The sequence below is a fragment of the Oryctolagus cuniculus genome, chromosome 16, assembly GCF_964237555.1.
Source record: "Oryctolagus cuniculus chromosome 16, mOryCun1.1, whole genome shotgun sequence".
NCBI lineage: Eukaryota > Metazoa > Chordata > Mammalia > Lagomorpha > Leporidae > Oryctolagus > Oryctolagus cuniculus.
The window spans coordinates 27,234,593-27,248,866 of NC_091447.1; the positions used below are offsets into that span (position 1 = coordinate 27,234,593).

The 14,274-nt window shown below is 44.9% G+C and overlaps 1 protein-coding gene across 9 annotated transcripts in view; it reads right to left on the bottom strand.

The window, feature by feature from the left end:
* Positions 1 to 1,498: 1,498 nt before the first annotated feature.
* ELMO1 (engulfment and cell motility 1) overlaps positions 1,499 to 14,274 on the bottom strand; it is a 573,401-nt gene continuing 560,625 nt past the window's right edge. For all 9 annotated transcript variants that reach the window (XM_070059727.1, XM_070059724.1, XM_002713762.5 and 6 more), the window contains 2 exons: positions 5,453 to 5,530; positions 1,499 to 2,894 (listed from right to left, as the gene is read on the bottom strand). In XM_070059727.1, coding sequence (XP_069915828.1) covers positions 2,694 to 2,894; positions 5,453 to 5,530 — 279 coding nt within the window. In that variant the 3' untranslated portion in view covers positions 1,499 to 2,693. The remainder of the gene's footprint in view (positions 2,895 to 5,452; positions 5,531 to 14,274) is intronic.

Here is a 14,274-nt window from a genome sequence, read left to right on the forward strand (position 1 = left end):
TTCCGGGACCACAGATATCTTGGTCCAGGCCATTTTCATCTTCATGGGTAAGGTCTTGTAATTTATCATGCCTCAGTAAAATATAGTGACTCTGTTTTCTTTGACCTCATTCATCATTTTACCATGATGATGGGTAGATCAATGCATGCACCTGGCATGAAAGGCATACATGTTAATAACACCGAAGCTTAATGCTAAAGGAATTGCTAATCTGACCGTCAGGTGTGGGAGCTCTGATGGCAAGAATGACTCCCTGTGGATTACTATGCAGCACGGTAGAGCTTTTGCTGCCATTTATGGAGTGCCCTGGACCATGTCATCTCACACCAGGTCGGCCTACAACCGCACATCTTGATGACCATACAGAGCAGTCATCAGCCTGTACAGCATGTACTGTGAGTCCAGAGACGCCTGTGACACACCCTGCTCAGTTCTGCACACTTGGGCTCTTCTGCCCTCACGTCCAGCCCCGCCCTCGTAGTTAATGATCCACATGATGCTATCAGTAGAACTGACCTAAGAAAAATTCTTTGTGGAGCTCTGATCTCCAATGTATTAATTTACAGTTAGATTTATTTAGCTCTGGCTTAATTTATTCCGGGTCTGTTGGTTTGCATTTGTTTTCACGGCTAAATGTGCTCCTTCAAAACTGCCATGGTTTAACTTTTCCAGTTTTGTATATTATATGAGAGTACTTCAGAGAGCTCAGGGAAAAGTGAAGGTAAAAGATAAGTTTAAGGCCGGCGCCGCGGCTCACTAGGCTAATCCTCCGCCTAGTGGTGCCGGCATACCGGGTTCTAATCCCGGTCGGGGTGCCGGATTCTGTCCCGGTCGCCCCTCTTCCAGGCCAGCTCTCTGCTGAGGCCCGGGAGTGCAGTGGAGGATGACCCAAGTACTTGGGCCCTGCAACCCATGGGAGACCAGGATAAGCACCTGGCTCCTGCCTTTGGATCAGCGCGGTGTGCTGGCCATGGTGGCCATTGGAGGCTGAACCAATGGCAAAGGAAGGCCTTTCTCTCTGTCGCTCTCTCTCTCACTGTCCATTCTGCCTGTAAAAAAAAAAAAAAAAAAAAAAAAAAAAAAAAAAAAGATAAGTTTACTTTGGTGTAAAGAAATTGTGAAATCCATTTTTTTTCCCAAAATACACACTTTCCATGAACTTTTTGAAGACTGCATATAATGGCAAGAAAGAAAAAAATAAATATGTAAAAAAAGAGAGTCATAGTCAAGAGTCAGCAATGCACCATGAACAGGTCATACTTCCACACAGCGGGTTCATTTTTCTCAATGAGACATGGTCTTCTAGGAAGCGAAGCTCTTGACTGATGCTCAGAGTCCCCTAGACCAATGTTTCTGAAACTAATGTGCACTGAACCACTTGCAGTAGGTCTGAAAGGGCGGGGGTCTCATATTTTGCATTTCTAACAAGCTCCCGGGTGATACTGATGATTGGCTAGCAAGAACTCAAGTTACCAAACCAAAGCACCAGCACCCCAAGTCATCACAATTAAGTTTATTCCACAGCATGTTTAAGGGAATGTTATTCTTAGGAAGATGTTTGGGATTAAAATAATTAAAAAAAATTGAAAAGTACACACATTTATGTATCTCTTCTTTTCATTAAATATATATCTGTTTGGCAAAAAATGTTAGACTCTTTTGTACAAAAACAAAAGGAAAAAGAAAAACAACAAACAAAAAAACAAACTGAACCCCAAACCCTTGCAGAACGTAAATACCTGTAATAATTACAATGATGTAAACTTGGATGTCTGGACCATCCTGCGGACCTGTGTTGCACCAGGACCCTTCAGGAGAAGGTCACACCAAACCCTCAGAGAGCAATGCCTGACAGAGAGGCTTTTAGGTTTAGTCTATTAGAGATGGAGCATAACTACTGATTTCACCATTTGTGCTTTCAGCTAAGAGGCTAGGAGCGTGTGTGGAAATGAAGAAGGCAGGTCTGGGCTGGGGCAGGGAGAGGAAACCCAAGACTAGCTAGTGCAGAGGGAAGGTTGGTCACGGTCACAGTGCAGACGCGAGGTTAGCGTGGGCCCTTGTCCTGTGGGCTGTCTGGGAGAGCCAGTGCTGGCGAGGACTATGATGAGGCTGCTGCTGCTGCTGCTGCTGTTGCTGCTGCTCTTGGGGCCAAAAGGACCAGGGGAAGGTCAAAGTCGGGATGGAGGAGAGAGTTTTGAAAGCAGTTCTCAATTCTAATGGAACTGGTAGTGTGAGTTGACCTTAGAGAGAAGGAGATGGAGGATGTGGTGTTTGGTTTGTCTTCTCATCGAGCAGCTAGGCTGCCTCCTGTGCACCTGCCCTTGGTGTGCAGGACAAGTCTGGGGGCAGTCTGGGGCTGCTGGTTTTCCTACTCCATGAAGGAAGAGGGGGTTCGGCTAGAAGGGCCCTTTTGCTCTCTTACTGGTGGTGACTTTTGCTCTTGTCCCACCACTGGACTGCAGCAACGGGAGGTGATCTAAAGCAGTGGAATCTAGAGACAGAGTCAGGGAGGTGAGCAAGACACCAGGCAGGGGCCACAAAATGCTGGGGCCAGAGAGGAGGCTGCGAGAAGTGTTGACCTAGAGCTTCCCTTTTCCAAAAGAGGATTCCTAGGCGTGGGCGTGTTTTCATTCCTCTCTCCTGTTAGCTAGATTTTCCAGTTTTGGAGGGGGGCGTGGCCAGGCCCCACCACTTCAGTTACAGTCATAGACAAAGTCGTAGTTGCTGGGCTCCTTGGGGATGGGCGGGGGTGCGTCGGGGATCTGAATGTTTTCCAGGTCCAGGAGGCGGAGCTTGATTTCCATGCTGAGCAGGGTGTCCAGGTCATTCCGCGTCAGGTCGCTCATCATGTCCTTCCCAAGCAGTGCATTCAACCCATCCGTCCAGATACAGTACTGGCAGGAGAAGGGGGCGACAGGGATCATTACTGATGGCAGTGACAGCAGCTGTAAAAATAACTACCATTTAGTGAATACTTACTATGTGCAAGGCTGTGGCCTAAGGGCTTTGCCTACCATGTTCTGGCATATTCACAGCATTTCTGTGCACTTGGCACTTCTCTCATCATCTCTGTTTCACAGAGGAGAGAACGGAGGCACAGAGAAGTTACTTACTGGTGACTCAGTCATGGCTGAATGGGTGGGATCCGCACCTAGACCACCTGACTCCAGTGCCTATGCTCTTCCATGCAAGAATGGAAGACTCGAATTCTGCACCACTCCAGCAATCTGTCTAACATCCCACCAGGGAGTCTGACTTAAAGGTATGATGGGATATGTCCCAACACTTCTGGACCCAAAGTTAGGCCACACTTGCTTCTTTCCTGACTCCACTCGTGGTCCCTGTTCTAATGAGCTACTCTCTGCCTGTCCCGTGCATCTAGGAAGTCTGCACCATGACAGCCACTTCCCACTCTGGAGCCAAAGGTAACCAGCTGTGCCTTTGAGCTTCTCAGCAGAGTCAGGAAGTAGCCCTCTGCTGCCTACTTCCTGATGGTCAAAATTACTGGGTACTCTTTTTTTAAAAAGAATTATTTATTTGAAAGGTGGAGCATCAGAAATGAAAGAGAGAGCGCGCTCTTCATTTCAATGGTTTATTTCCCAAATGGCTGCAACAGCCAGGTCTGGTGCCTCAGGTCTCTTGTTTATAAAATGGGGATAATACTATTTTGTTTCTTTTAGAGATAAGTAAAAACCAAGAAAGGTGAAATACACACAGCATTTAGTGGTGCTCAGCAGAGAGCAAGCTGGGTTCCTTGCAACTTCTGTTATCCTTTATATCACTGACGCATACAGTTTTGGGAAGTCTCTCTCCCCTTCATGGGAGAGTATAAAACTAACTTTCTATTTTAGGGGACAGTGATGAAAATAGAATGAGGTGACAGATACAAAAGTGATCTGAAGAAGTCAAATGTATTCACAAGTGTCTGGTGTTTTCCCCCATATTGTATCAACAAGAAGTGGTACAAATGTGGCAGTCCCACAGCATGCATTCCTATCTGGACTTAGTGCACACTGAAAAAACAGCCTTGAATTGATTTAAGTAACACTAAAGTTTCCACTGTTTTATGTAGTTTTCTGTACAGCTCTATACATCTTGAACTCGGTGGCCTGTGCATAACCGCAATTTCATTTAAAAACAGAACAGTAGAATCGGCATCTATTTTGAGAACGATGAAGACAGAGTCTTACCCTTATGCAAATTAAATGTCAAATGACACTGAATTATACTTCAGGACCATTCTAAATGCAGGATTTGTATCTAATCTTTTCTCTTTCTTTGGGATGTACAATTTTATTCAAAAGCTTCAAACCAGTGAAAACCAGATAGTACTGAATAACTTCTAAATGAGCTAAATCTCCTAGGGGAAATTGGAAACAAAAGTCAGATTCTGTTAAAATGTTCCCTTTCTTTCTAAAAGCTGTTTATGCAACTGCATGCAAAACAAAAATTCGAGTGGTATTATCTAAAAATACAAAGTCTCAAGCACGATGCTGGGCTCTAGTTTACAAGAGAAAAAGTTAAATCAACCATAACGGGTACTTGATCTTACAAATTCATTTTCCTAGATGTATGCTAAATATTTTAAATGCAGCTGACTGCATGCTTCAGAAAGAGAAACAAATTACACTTATCACAAGATGTCAAAAGGCAATGAAAGCTTCAAGAAAATAGAATCCCACCAGCAGACCGTACAAAATAGCTTTGAGGAATCTGGTAGAAAACCTCTTCATCAGATGTTTTGAGATATAGAGAACTAGTTTATCTGGAAATTAAATACTCAATGAAAACCAAAGCTCCAGCCAGGACCATCTTTTCAGCTGGGATAGCGATGACACCTTTGCTGGGCCTGGGGCATTTACACAGCTTTTTTTCTTTTCTTTTCCTTTTTTTTTTTTTTTTTTTTTTTGACAGGCAGAGTGGACAGTGAGAGAGAGACAGAGAGAAAGGTCTTCCTTTGCCGTTGGGTCACCCTCCAATGGCTGCTGCGGCCGGCGCACTGCGCTGATCCGAAGGCAGGAGCCAGGTGCTTCTCTTGGTCTCCCATGGGGTGCAGGGCCCAAGCACCTCGGCCATCCTCCACTGCACTCCCGGGCCACAGCAGAGAGCTGGCCTGGAAAAGGGGCAACCGGGACAGAATCCGGCACCCCGACCGGGACTAGAACACGGTGTGCCGGCGCCGCAAGGCAGAGGATTAGCCTAGTGAGCTGTGGCGCTGGCCAGCTTTTTTTCTTGATCATGATCTTTAAGCTATTAAGAAACAGAACCTGTTGTAACAGTTTTTCTAAGAGATTTTGATTCTGTGACAAATCAACAAGATGGCTCTTTGTTCATGATTTTCTCAGACAGGCTTTTTTTCAAATGAAATTTCATCTTGCCAATATTCTTCCTTCTCCCTTTTCTGGAGAAGACATAACATTCTCTCCCAAATTAACTCCGCAGAGACCCTTACCTCATGCTTGTCAGGAGCAATGAAGTTCAGTTGGCAGTTGGAGTCATACAAGATGGAGAAAGCAAGTTCAAGCACCTCCTAGGAGAGATTCGAAAAAAAAAAAATCACGATAAGAAAAACTGGCACAATCCTTTTGGCAGTTACAATGGCTGCTGATTGGATGTGAAACAGACCGGGGGGCCGCGAGGAGGCTGACAGGAAGCAGGAGCATGCGTTCCGAGGCTCACAACGTCACCCCTTCTCTGCACTGAGGTCTGCGTGAGCCATCTCATTCAATTCTCACGCCAGTCTGTGCAGCAAGGATTACCATCTAAGGGCAAGGCTTAGGGAGGGTCAGTGAGTTGTCCGAGACCACAGAGCCCCAGAGCTCTGCTGTTCTCCCTTCCTCAGCATCTGCCTTCCAGGGAGACCACGAAAGACAGCAAGGCCCTGCCAGTCAGCAGCATCGAGTGCTGCTTTACCTTCTACCACCCCAAAGAGAAAGAAGTCCCTGGGGGTGTGAACTCCCTGCAACGCAGGTAACGAGGCTCCCGGGGAACCCACCATCTCCATGCCTCTCCTTTGATTTTGAACTGCTGTGGAGTAAAGGCTACCCCAAATGCAGATTTTATACAGCGGAGACTGTGTGGTATCAGGGCAACGCATTGGCTCTAGGGACAGAATCCCTGAGCATCTGGTAAGTACGTAGGCCCCAGGGGGCTTGCATCTCATCACAGCTGATGCCTTGCCTTAGGCACTCAGTGTCACGTCTCACATGTGTTTTAAAACACACTTCTTAAATTGTAACTGCTGTCCCAAGGTTGGGCACAATGGTCATTCTACCTGTCTGGGCAGTCAGCAGGGATATTCCCGAAGAGGAGACTCATCAGCACATCTCCACACCCTCGCTGGCTCCTGGTCAGGCCTCAGCCTTGCTTGAACACGTGTGTTCTGGCACACCTGCCTCCTCTGTGCTGAGCGCCCCTCTCCCCTGCTGCAACCTGGGCACTTCACTAGTCAATAATTTCCCATGAAGCTTTCTTCCTTAGGTAGCCCGATCTCCCCACACCACTCTCTGCTTCAATATCTGTCAGAAGATTTGTCTTTGGCCAGTGACTCACAGCAAGTGTGCCCCAGAAAGACGATGGAAGGCAAAGAGAGGAGATCAATGCCTGCAGATTTTTGACGGATTAAAGACTCCTTTCCGGTGCTAGCTGGATGCTTCTTCCAAAGCAGCCCACACTGAGTTATTTCTGGCTCTCTCATAGAGTTAGCCTGTGTCTATCTGACCTCCAACTGTCTCCTCATTAAGCGGGAGCAGCTTCTGTTTTGAGGCTGGACCTTCCAGTGTCTCCCATTCAGACAGTCTCCTCACCCTGCCAGAAATAGCAACGGGTGAAGGACAGAATGCTGAGTCATGGGCCGGCAGCTACTCTGCAAAAATTCCCTCTCCTCTCATTTTTCACTCTTTTTCTTCCTTATGCCTCCAATTAGGCCTGCCCAGTGTAGATCATAATGTGATAAGGAGGCTCACCCAAAGTTGGCCTCTGTTTCCAAAAACATATTGCTTGGATCATTAAAAATATTTTGTTTTAAAATATTTTAATATTTAATGTATTTGGGAGGGAGAGAGGGAGGAAGAGAGAGAGAGAGAAACAGGGATGGGGGAGAGAGAGAGAGAAAAAGAGAGAGAGAGAGCGTGCGAGCATCTATCCATGATTCATTCCTCAAATGTCTGCAGCAGCCAGGGATGGGACCTGGGGTGAAGTCAGGAGTCAGAACTCATTCAAGTCGCCCATGTGAGTGGCAGAAACCCAGTGACGTGAGCCATCACTGTTGCCAGCCAGGGTCTGCACTGGCAGGCAGCTGGAGTGGAGGAGCTGCAACCGGGAACTGAATGTAGGCACTCTGAAGTGGGACATGCGCACTCCTCTTGAGTCATTGAATTCACAAGTAAAATGGGCATGGCCTTGCTACTAGTAGTACCACACACTGGTATCATCCTTCAAAAAGAAAATCTCAAGAACCAGGCATCTCACTCCTAGGGTTATTGCTAAAAAAATTCAAAAGCAAGTACCTAGGCCATCGCATGATACATTTTTATCTGTAGGAAAATTATGAGAAACTAAATACCTTTCTTTCCTTTGGATATTGAAGAAGTCACAAATTGGCAACCAATAGAAATATAATTGGGCAGCTATTTAGTATGACAATTATTAAGAACTTATAGTAAGTCAAAGAAAGCAGGTGACATGAATACCATGTGCATTGTGATCACAATTATACTCAATGCCTACCTGTGGACAGAGACCAGTAGCAAATATGTGAAATGAAAATAATGATGTTGAGATGCTGGGATTCATAGGTCATTATCTCTTCTTAGGATTATTTTTCCAAAAAAATGTTATATTCTGTAATTTTATAAATTTAGAAAAACTGTTTTGAGATAATGAATGTTGGTATCAAGGAAGACTTCTTACTAATTTTAGAGTCATTCATTGGGGAAATGCTCTGACTAGAGAAAAAGGAGAGGATGAGTTACTTGTGAACAATGGGTCCAGGGGTTACCGCGGCATAGGGTCACCTGCTGCTTTGCTCAGGGAAACCAGGTGGCTGACCATCCACTTGGGATGACAGCTGACAGCCAGTGTGACCACCATTTTAGTTCAGATACAAGCCCTGGCCTAGGTACTGAAGTCACTGGAGCCGAGAGTGTCAGCATGATTGTCACTGTGACACCTTCTCTTCTGCAGGGGGCAGAGAAGAAAGAAAAAAGAGGGGGCTGTGCAAACTTCGGGTTTTGCCCTTCTATGATGTGTTCTGCTCGGGATGGGAATGATCAGAGCTGCCATGACCTAGATTCCTGATAAACACTGCAGGAAATGGGAAATTCGTGAGAATGTCAATCCCCACTTTAATTTCACCAAGGCTGCCTGGGAGGGGGTGGGAGGAATTAATTCTCTGAGCCACACGCCTGCGTTAAAGGGTGCTCTTATTTATAATGGGTTTTATTGATGTCTCCGGCTTGTTGTCATTGAGTTGCCGGTGGAGGTCAGCTCTTCAGCACTTGGAGTAGGGAGGCTGCAGAGCCAAGAGCGATGGCGCCTCTTGGGCTAACACTGCAGAAGCTGCCACCTGCCCAAACTCCGTGAGGGAGAGAAGTGCCAGGTGGCGGTGGAATAAGCTGTCAGGAACTGGGTCAACGTCCCCCCTCTGGGGCTTCCTGCTGCACACCACAACAGTCATTGTTAGCTCTGGGGCTTTGCTGCTCACTACTGAAGGTCTTTTATTCACTCTGGACTTAATGCAGTGAACACTTTTATTCAAGGAGCAGCTTCTCCTTATCCTCTGTACCACTGAGTCCCACCTACCACCTTGCCCTAGGGAGAAAGACCTGGATGCACTGGGTTCTGGAGAGAGGGGAGGCTGGAGGAGCAGCTCTCTAGGCCCTGGAGCCTCTGACCCCTGGACTCAACCATCTGGCCGGGGATGCTCAAAGAAATGACACCTTGGTTTGGGGGTCTGCCATCTTCTTGGGTCAAATGACAGACTGACAATACAAGAGCACAGTTTTCTGTAGCAATGCTATCAGTCTACAGTTATACAGTGCTGACTGCTGTTCTTGGATTGGGCTAATTTACCACATTTGGCATTAATGCCCAGCATTCACCTAACTATGCTGGTTCTTCGTCTATCCAGGTCATCTTGAAGGTAAAGTATTTTGATGAGAGATGCAGGATAGGTTTTGGCATGTGTGTGGGCACTAAATGGCTACAGAAATAGTAGATTTCATAGCTTCGCACAACGTTACCTATATTCTGCTATATTTGAGTTTCTATTTTAGAAGACAAAAATCTCTCATTCATAACATAATAGGGGACTTGTTCCTTAAGCAGCTACAACTTCCTGGTCCCAATCTATCTTAGCAGCATTGTCGGCCAATAGTTCTAGTTCCCTACCCTTCTCTCTGTCCCTGTCTTTTCTACATATGAAGTCCATTGCTTTGGGGACAGCTGTGGCGCAGTAGGTTAATCTTCTGCCTGCAGCAACAGCATCCTATATGGGTACCAGTTCTAGTCTCAGCTGCTCCTCTTCTGATCCAGCTCTCTGCTATGGCCTGGGAAAGCAGCAGAAGATGGCCCAAGTGCTTGGGCCCCTGCACTCATGTGGGAGACCAGGAAGAAGCTCTTGGCTTTGGATTGGCCCAGCTTCGGCTGTTGCAGCCATTTGGGGAGTGAACCAGCTGATGGAAGACCTTTCTCTCTGTCTCTCCCTCTCACTGTCTGTAACTCTACCTCTCAAAATAAATAAAAATAAAATCTTAAAAAAAAAGGAATCCAATGTTTCCCAGTCAGAGGGTGTTCTTTCACATATGTGTATCTTTTCACACACTGTTGCTCCGTGGAAAGCCTCCCTTCCCTTCCCCTTTCCCCTGGCTGATTCCTTCCCATAGACCCAGCTGGGATGCTATTGCCTCCAGAAGCCTTTCTCAATACTCCTAGGCTCGGGGCTGGTGCTGTGGCGCAGCGGGTTAACGCCCTGGCCTGAAGCGCTGGCATCCCATATGGGCGCCGGTTCATAGACCTGGCTGCTCCACTTCCAATCCAGCTCTCTGCTAAGGCCTGGGAAAGCAGTAGAAGATGGCCCAAGTCCTTGGGCCCCTGCACCAGAAGAAGCTCCTGGCTCCTGGCTTTGGATCGGCGCAACTTCAGCCATAGTGGCCAATTGGGAAGTGAGCCATCAGATGGAAGACCTCTCTCTCTCTCTCTCTACCTCTCATCTCTCTGTGTAACTCTGACTTTCAGTTAATAAATAAATAAATCTTAAAAAAAAAAAGTTCATGGAAAGTCAAATTAAAAGGTAAATTTATTTTAGTGCAAAAGTGTTTTAAATCCACATTGTTTTTCACAATATGTATTTCCATGAACTTTTTGAAGATAACTTATATAGAAATCTTAGCTGTTGGACACTTTGAATCAGGGACCAGGCCATATTTGTCTTTGTATGCCTAGCAGCTGGCACAAAGAAGATGCTCCATACACTTACTGAGCAAATGAATTAATGAAGTAAATCGGCATAAATGGCAGTTTGTTTCAGGCTGGGGTTTAAAGCTGATGCTAGAACATTGCTTCTGGTAGACTCTTCTACTTGTTTCAGGTTCAATAATCTTGTGATAAGAGGCCCAAAACTCATTTATCTGAACATTTATGTGCATTTCTTGGTATGTATACTCTAATTCAATAAAATGTGCAAAAAAAGAATCCCACTGGGAAAACCAAAGCAGGAGTCTGGCACATGAGGAGCTGAAAACCTCTCTTAGACCCAATGCACTCCTTTCTGGACCAGCGGGGTCCAGTGAGCTCTTCCTGGCGGGGCACAGGTTGACCGTTTACAGGCCTCAGATTTGGTGACACAAGGACCAAAAAGGCTCGACTGAAAACGCACAGCAACAAATGAACTTATTTTATAAGTTACAGAGCCTTTCAGAATTCTTAGAAATCAAAGTCGTCCAGTTGAATGGCTATCAACCATGAAAATTCTTTTCGTTCTCATTCTGGAATTTTCTAATCTCTCCATGAAAAATCTGGAATTCTGTGTCAACAGAAATGTGCCTGCTGCACTGACCTGTGTTTCACACATCAGACTCTAAGTCCCAGGAGGCCGGGGCCCCATCTGGCCTGTTCACTACTCTATGTCCAGGGCTCATCCTGTCTCGGCTGCTCCAGTGCTGATGAACAATATTTTGACCATAAACACACATGCCACTGTGGTAAACACCTCGAGAGAAAGGAGCAGTCCTCTCGCTCTTTCTGTTCCCAGACTCATGCTGAACAGGTGACAGGACCCTAAGTGTCCAAGCCTCTGTTGTTAATCAAGTGACTCCTTCAATGCTACTGTCTGAGGCTGCCTTGCTCAGGGAGTAGTCAGCCAAGAGTCCCGTGGCACAAGAATGAATGTCAGAAGCTGCTCCCCAGCTGGAAAACCCATCTGGAAAAACTCAGAGCCTGAGTTTCTGCCCACCCAGCCTGTGCTGACAGATCTCCGATGGACACATTTTGGTCAACTCTCCTTTCAAGCTGTAAGTCTCATCTTTTCTACCCAGATGAACCAGAGGCAGAGGAGGAAGTCTCTGCAGTACTGGGAGAAGGGGTGTGGGCGTGGGAGGTAGAACTGGGCCTTCCTTTCTGCCTTTTGATGTTCTGCCTGATGCACTAGGAATACGTGTGAATACTATTAATCTTACAAGACAAATACTTTTCATGTATATGTACATGAAGGAGCCAGGATGGTGCAGATGTTGCCACTCTCACCCTTCAAGGCAGAACAGAAGGAATGGGGTGGCTAGAACATCTGGGCCAGTCTCCCAGCAGTATTCTCCATTTGTAGTCTCATGTACCTATTTCAAGTGATATGTGCCATCCATCAATCAATGATTCATCCATTTTTATCCATCCATCTATTCATTTATTAATCTGTCATCCATCTAATTAAAATATTTATTTATTCAAAAGGTAGAGTGACAGAGAGAGAGAGGAGAGAGGAGAGAGGAGAGAGGGGAGAGAGAGAGAGAGAGAGAGAGAGATCTGGTTTACTCCCCAAAATGCTGCGATAGACAGGACTGGGCCAGATTGAAGCCAGAACTCCATCTGGGTCTCCCATGTGGGTGGCAGGGACCAAAGTTACTTGGGACATATTCTGATGCCTCCCAGGCACATTAGTAGGAAGCTGGATCAGAAGCAGAGCAGCTGGGACACAAACTGGCACTCCAACATGGGAGACCAGCATCACAACTGTGGCTTAACCTGCTGCACCACCATGATGGTCCCTCACCCAATATTTTATAAGTACAATGGCAAAAAAAGGTTGGAAAGCACAATTTTTTCTGTTTGCAGTCTCCTTTAAGGAGAAAAAGTTACAAGAAGGCCAAATCCACCTACATGTATAATATGTTCAAATGAGATCATCATCTCCACACCTGTTTTGACAGTGATGACCTGTGCCTTCTCTTTTTTTCTTGGATAGTCAGCCTAATACATTTATAAATTTCTTCATTGTGTCAGTGAATCAGCTTTTGGTTTTACTGGTTTTCTCTACTGTTTTGAACTTCATGATTTCTATTCTAAATTTTATTAATTCTGTTCTTATGCTTGTTTAACTAAATTTCTCTTCTTTATTGAGTGCTCTAAGGTAGAAATTTTAATGTACTTAGTACTATAAATGTCACTCTAAGTACATTCTTAGAGTGCATCCCATACATTTGGATAACATATTTTATTTCATTTAAAACTAAATAGAAATTTTGTGATTCCTCCTAAGACTTCTTTGAACTCTGTGTTACTTAAAAAGTGTTAAATTTTCAAACATTTTGGGGTTTTCCAGACATGTTTCTGCATTAATATCTAGTATAGGGGCCAGCATTGTGGCACAGCAGCTTGCCACGACTTGGGACATCACTGCCATATTGGAGTACAGGCTGGAATCACAGCTACTTTGTTTCCAATCGAGCTTCCTGCTAAGGTGACTGGGAATGCAGTGGAGGAGAGCTGAAGTTCTTGGGCCTCTGCCAGCCATATGGGAGACCAGGATGGAGTTCCTGGCTCTTGGCTTTGTCTTGGCCTAGTCCTGGCTGTTGAGGCCTTTTGAAGCATGAATCAGGGGGTGGAAGAACTTTCCCTCTCTCCCCACCCCTCGTTCCCTTCCTCCCTCCATCTCTCTGTTGCTCTGCCCTTCAAATAAATATTTAAAAATAATTTCTAGTATAATTCTGTTGTAATCTCAGGGCATACTTTGTGTGATTATTGTTCTTTTAAATTTGTTAAGAAGTGTTTTATGGTCCAGAAGTAGGCTCTCTGGATGATTGTTTCCTGTGAGCTTGAGATGAATTGTGTATTCTACTGTTGTTTGGTAGATTATTTTATTAATGTCAATTAGGTCAAATTGATTGATGGTGCTGTTCATGCCATCAATATCCTTTCTGAAATTCTGCTTGCTTGATCTATTGATCACTGACAGGGGGATGTTGAGGCCTTCAATATAATAATGGATTTTTCAATTTATGCTTTCAGTTATATGGGTTTTTAATTCATGTATGTTGATGCGTTCTTCTTCAGCACACATATGCTTAAGATGTTATATCCTCTTGGAGACTTAGATCCTTGATAATTTTGTTTTGAAGATGGATTTGTCTGAAATTAATACAGGCACTTGCGCTTTCTTTTGAAAAGTGTTGGTGTCATTATTTTAAGTCTATCTTGATGTTATATTTTAAGTGGGATTATCTTCTGGTTATTTTAACCAGTCTGACAATCTTGCTCTTTTAACTGATGCGATTAGAGCATTTATATCCAAAGTGCTATTGATATAGTTAGAGTAATCGGACAATGTTTCTTACTCTTTCCTATTGCTTGCATTTTTCTTTCTCTTCCATTTTTTGCTTTCTACTTTTTAAAAACTGAGTATTTTATAATTATGCCTTATTTCATTTACCCATATGCTTTAATTAACCCAACATTCATACTATTATTTTATTTCTATTTTTATTTATGGGAGAGAGTGAGAGGGAGAGAGAGAATGAGTGATGGCTGCTATCCACTGCTATTCACTCCCCCAAATGCCCACAGTGGCCAGAGCTAGGTTGGGCACAATCCAGGAACAGGAAACTCAAAATATGTCTCCCATGTGGGTGGCAGGAACCCAATTATTTGAGCCATCACTGCTGCCTCCATGTGTTCATGTCAACAGGGAGTCAGAGTTAGGAGATGCTGGAGCCAGGTGTCAAACCCATCACTCAATATAGGATATAGGCATCTCAATGGGCATTTTAACCACTAGGTGAAAAGCTC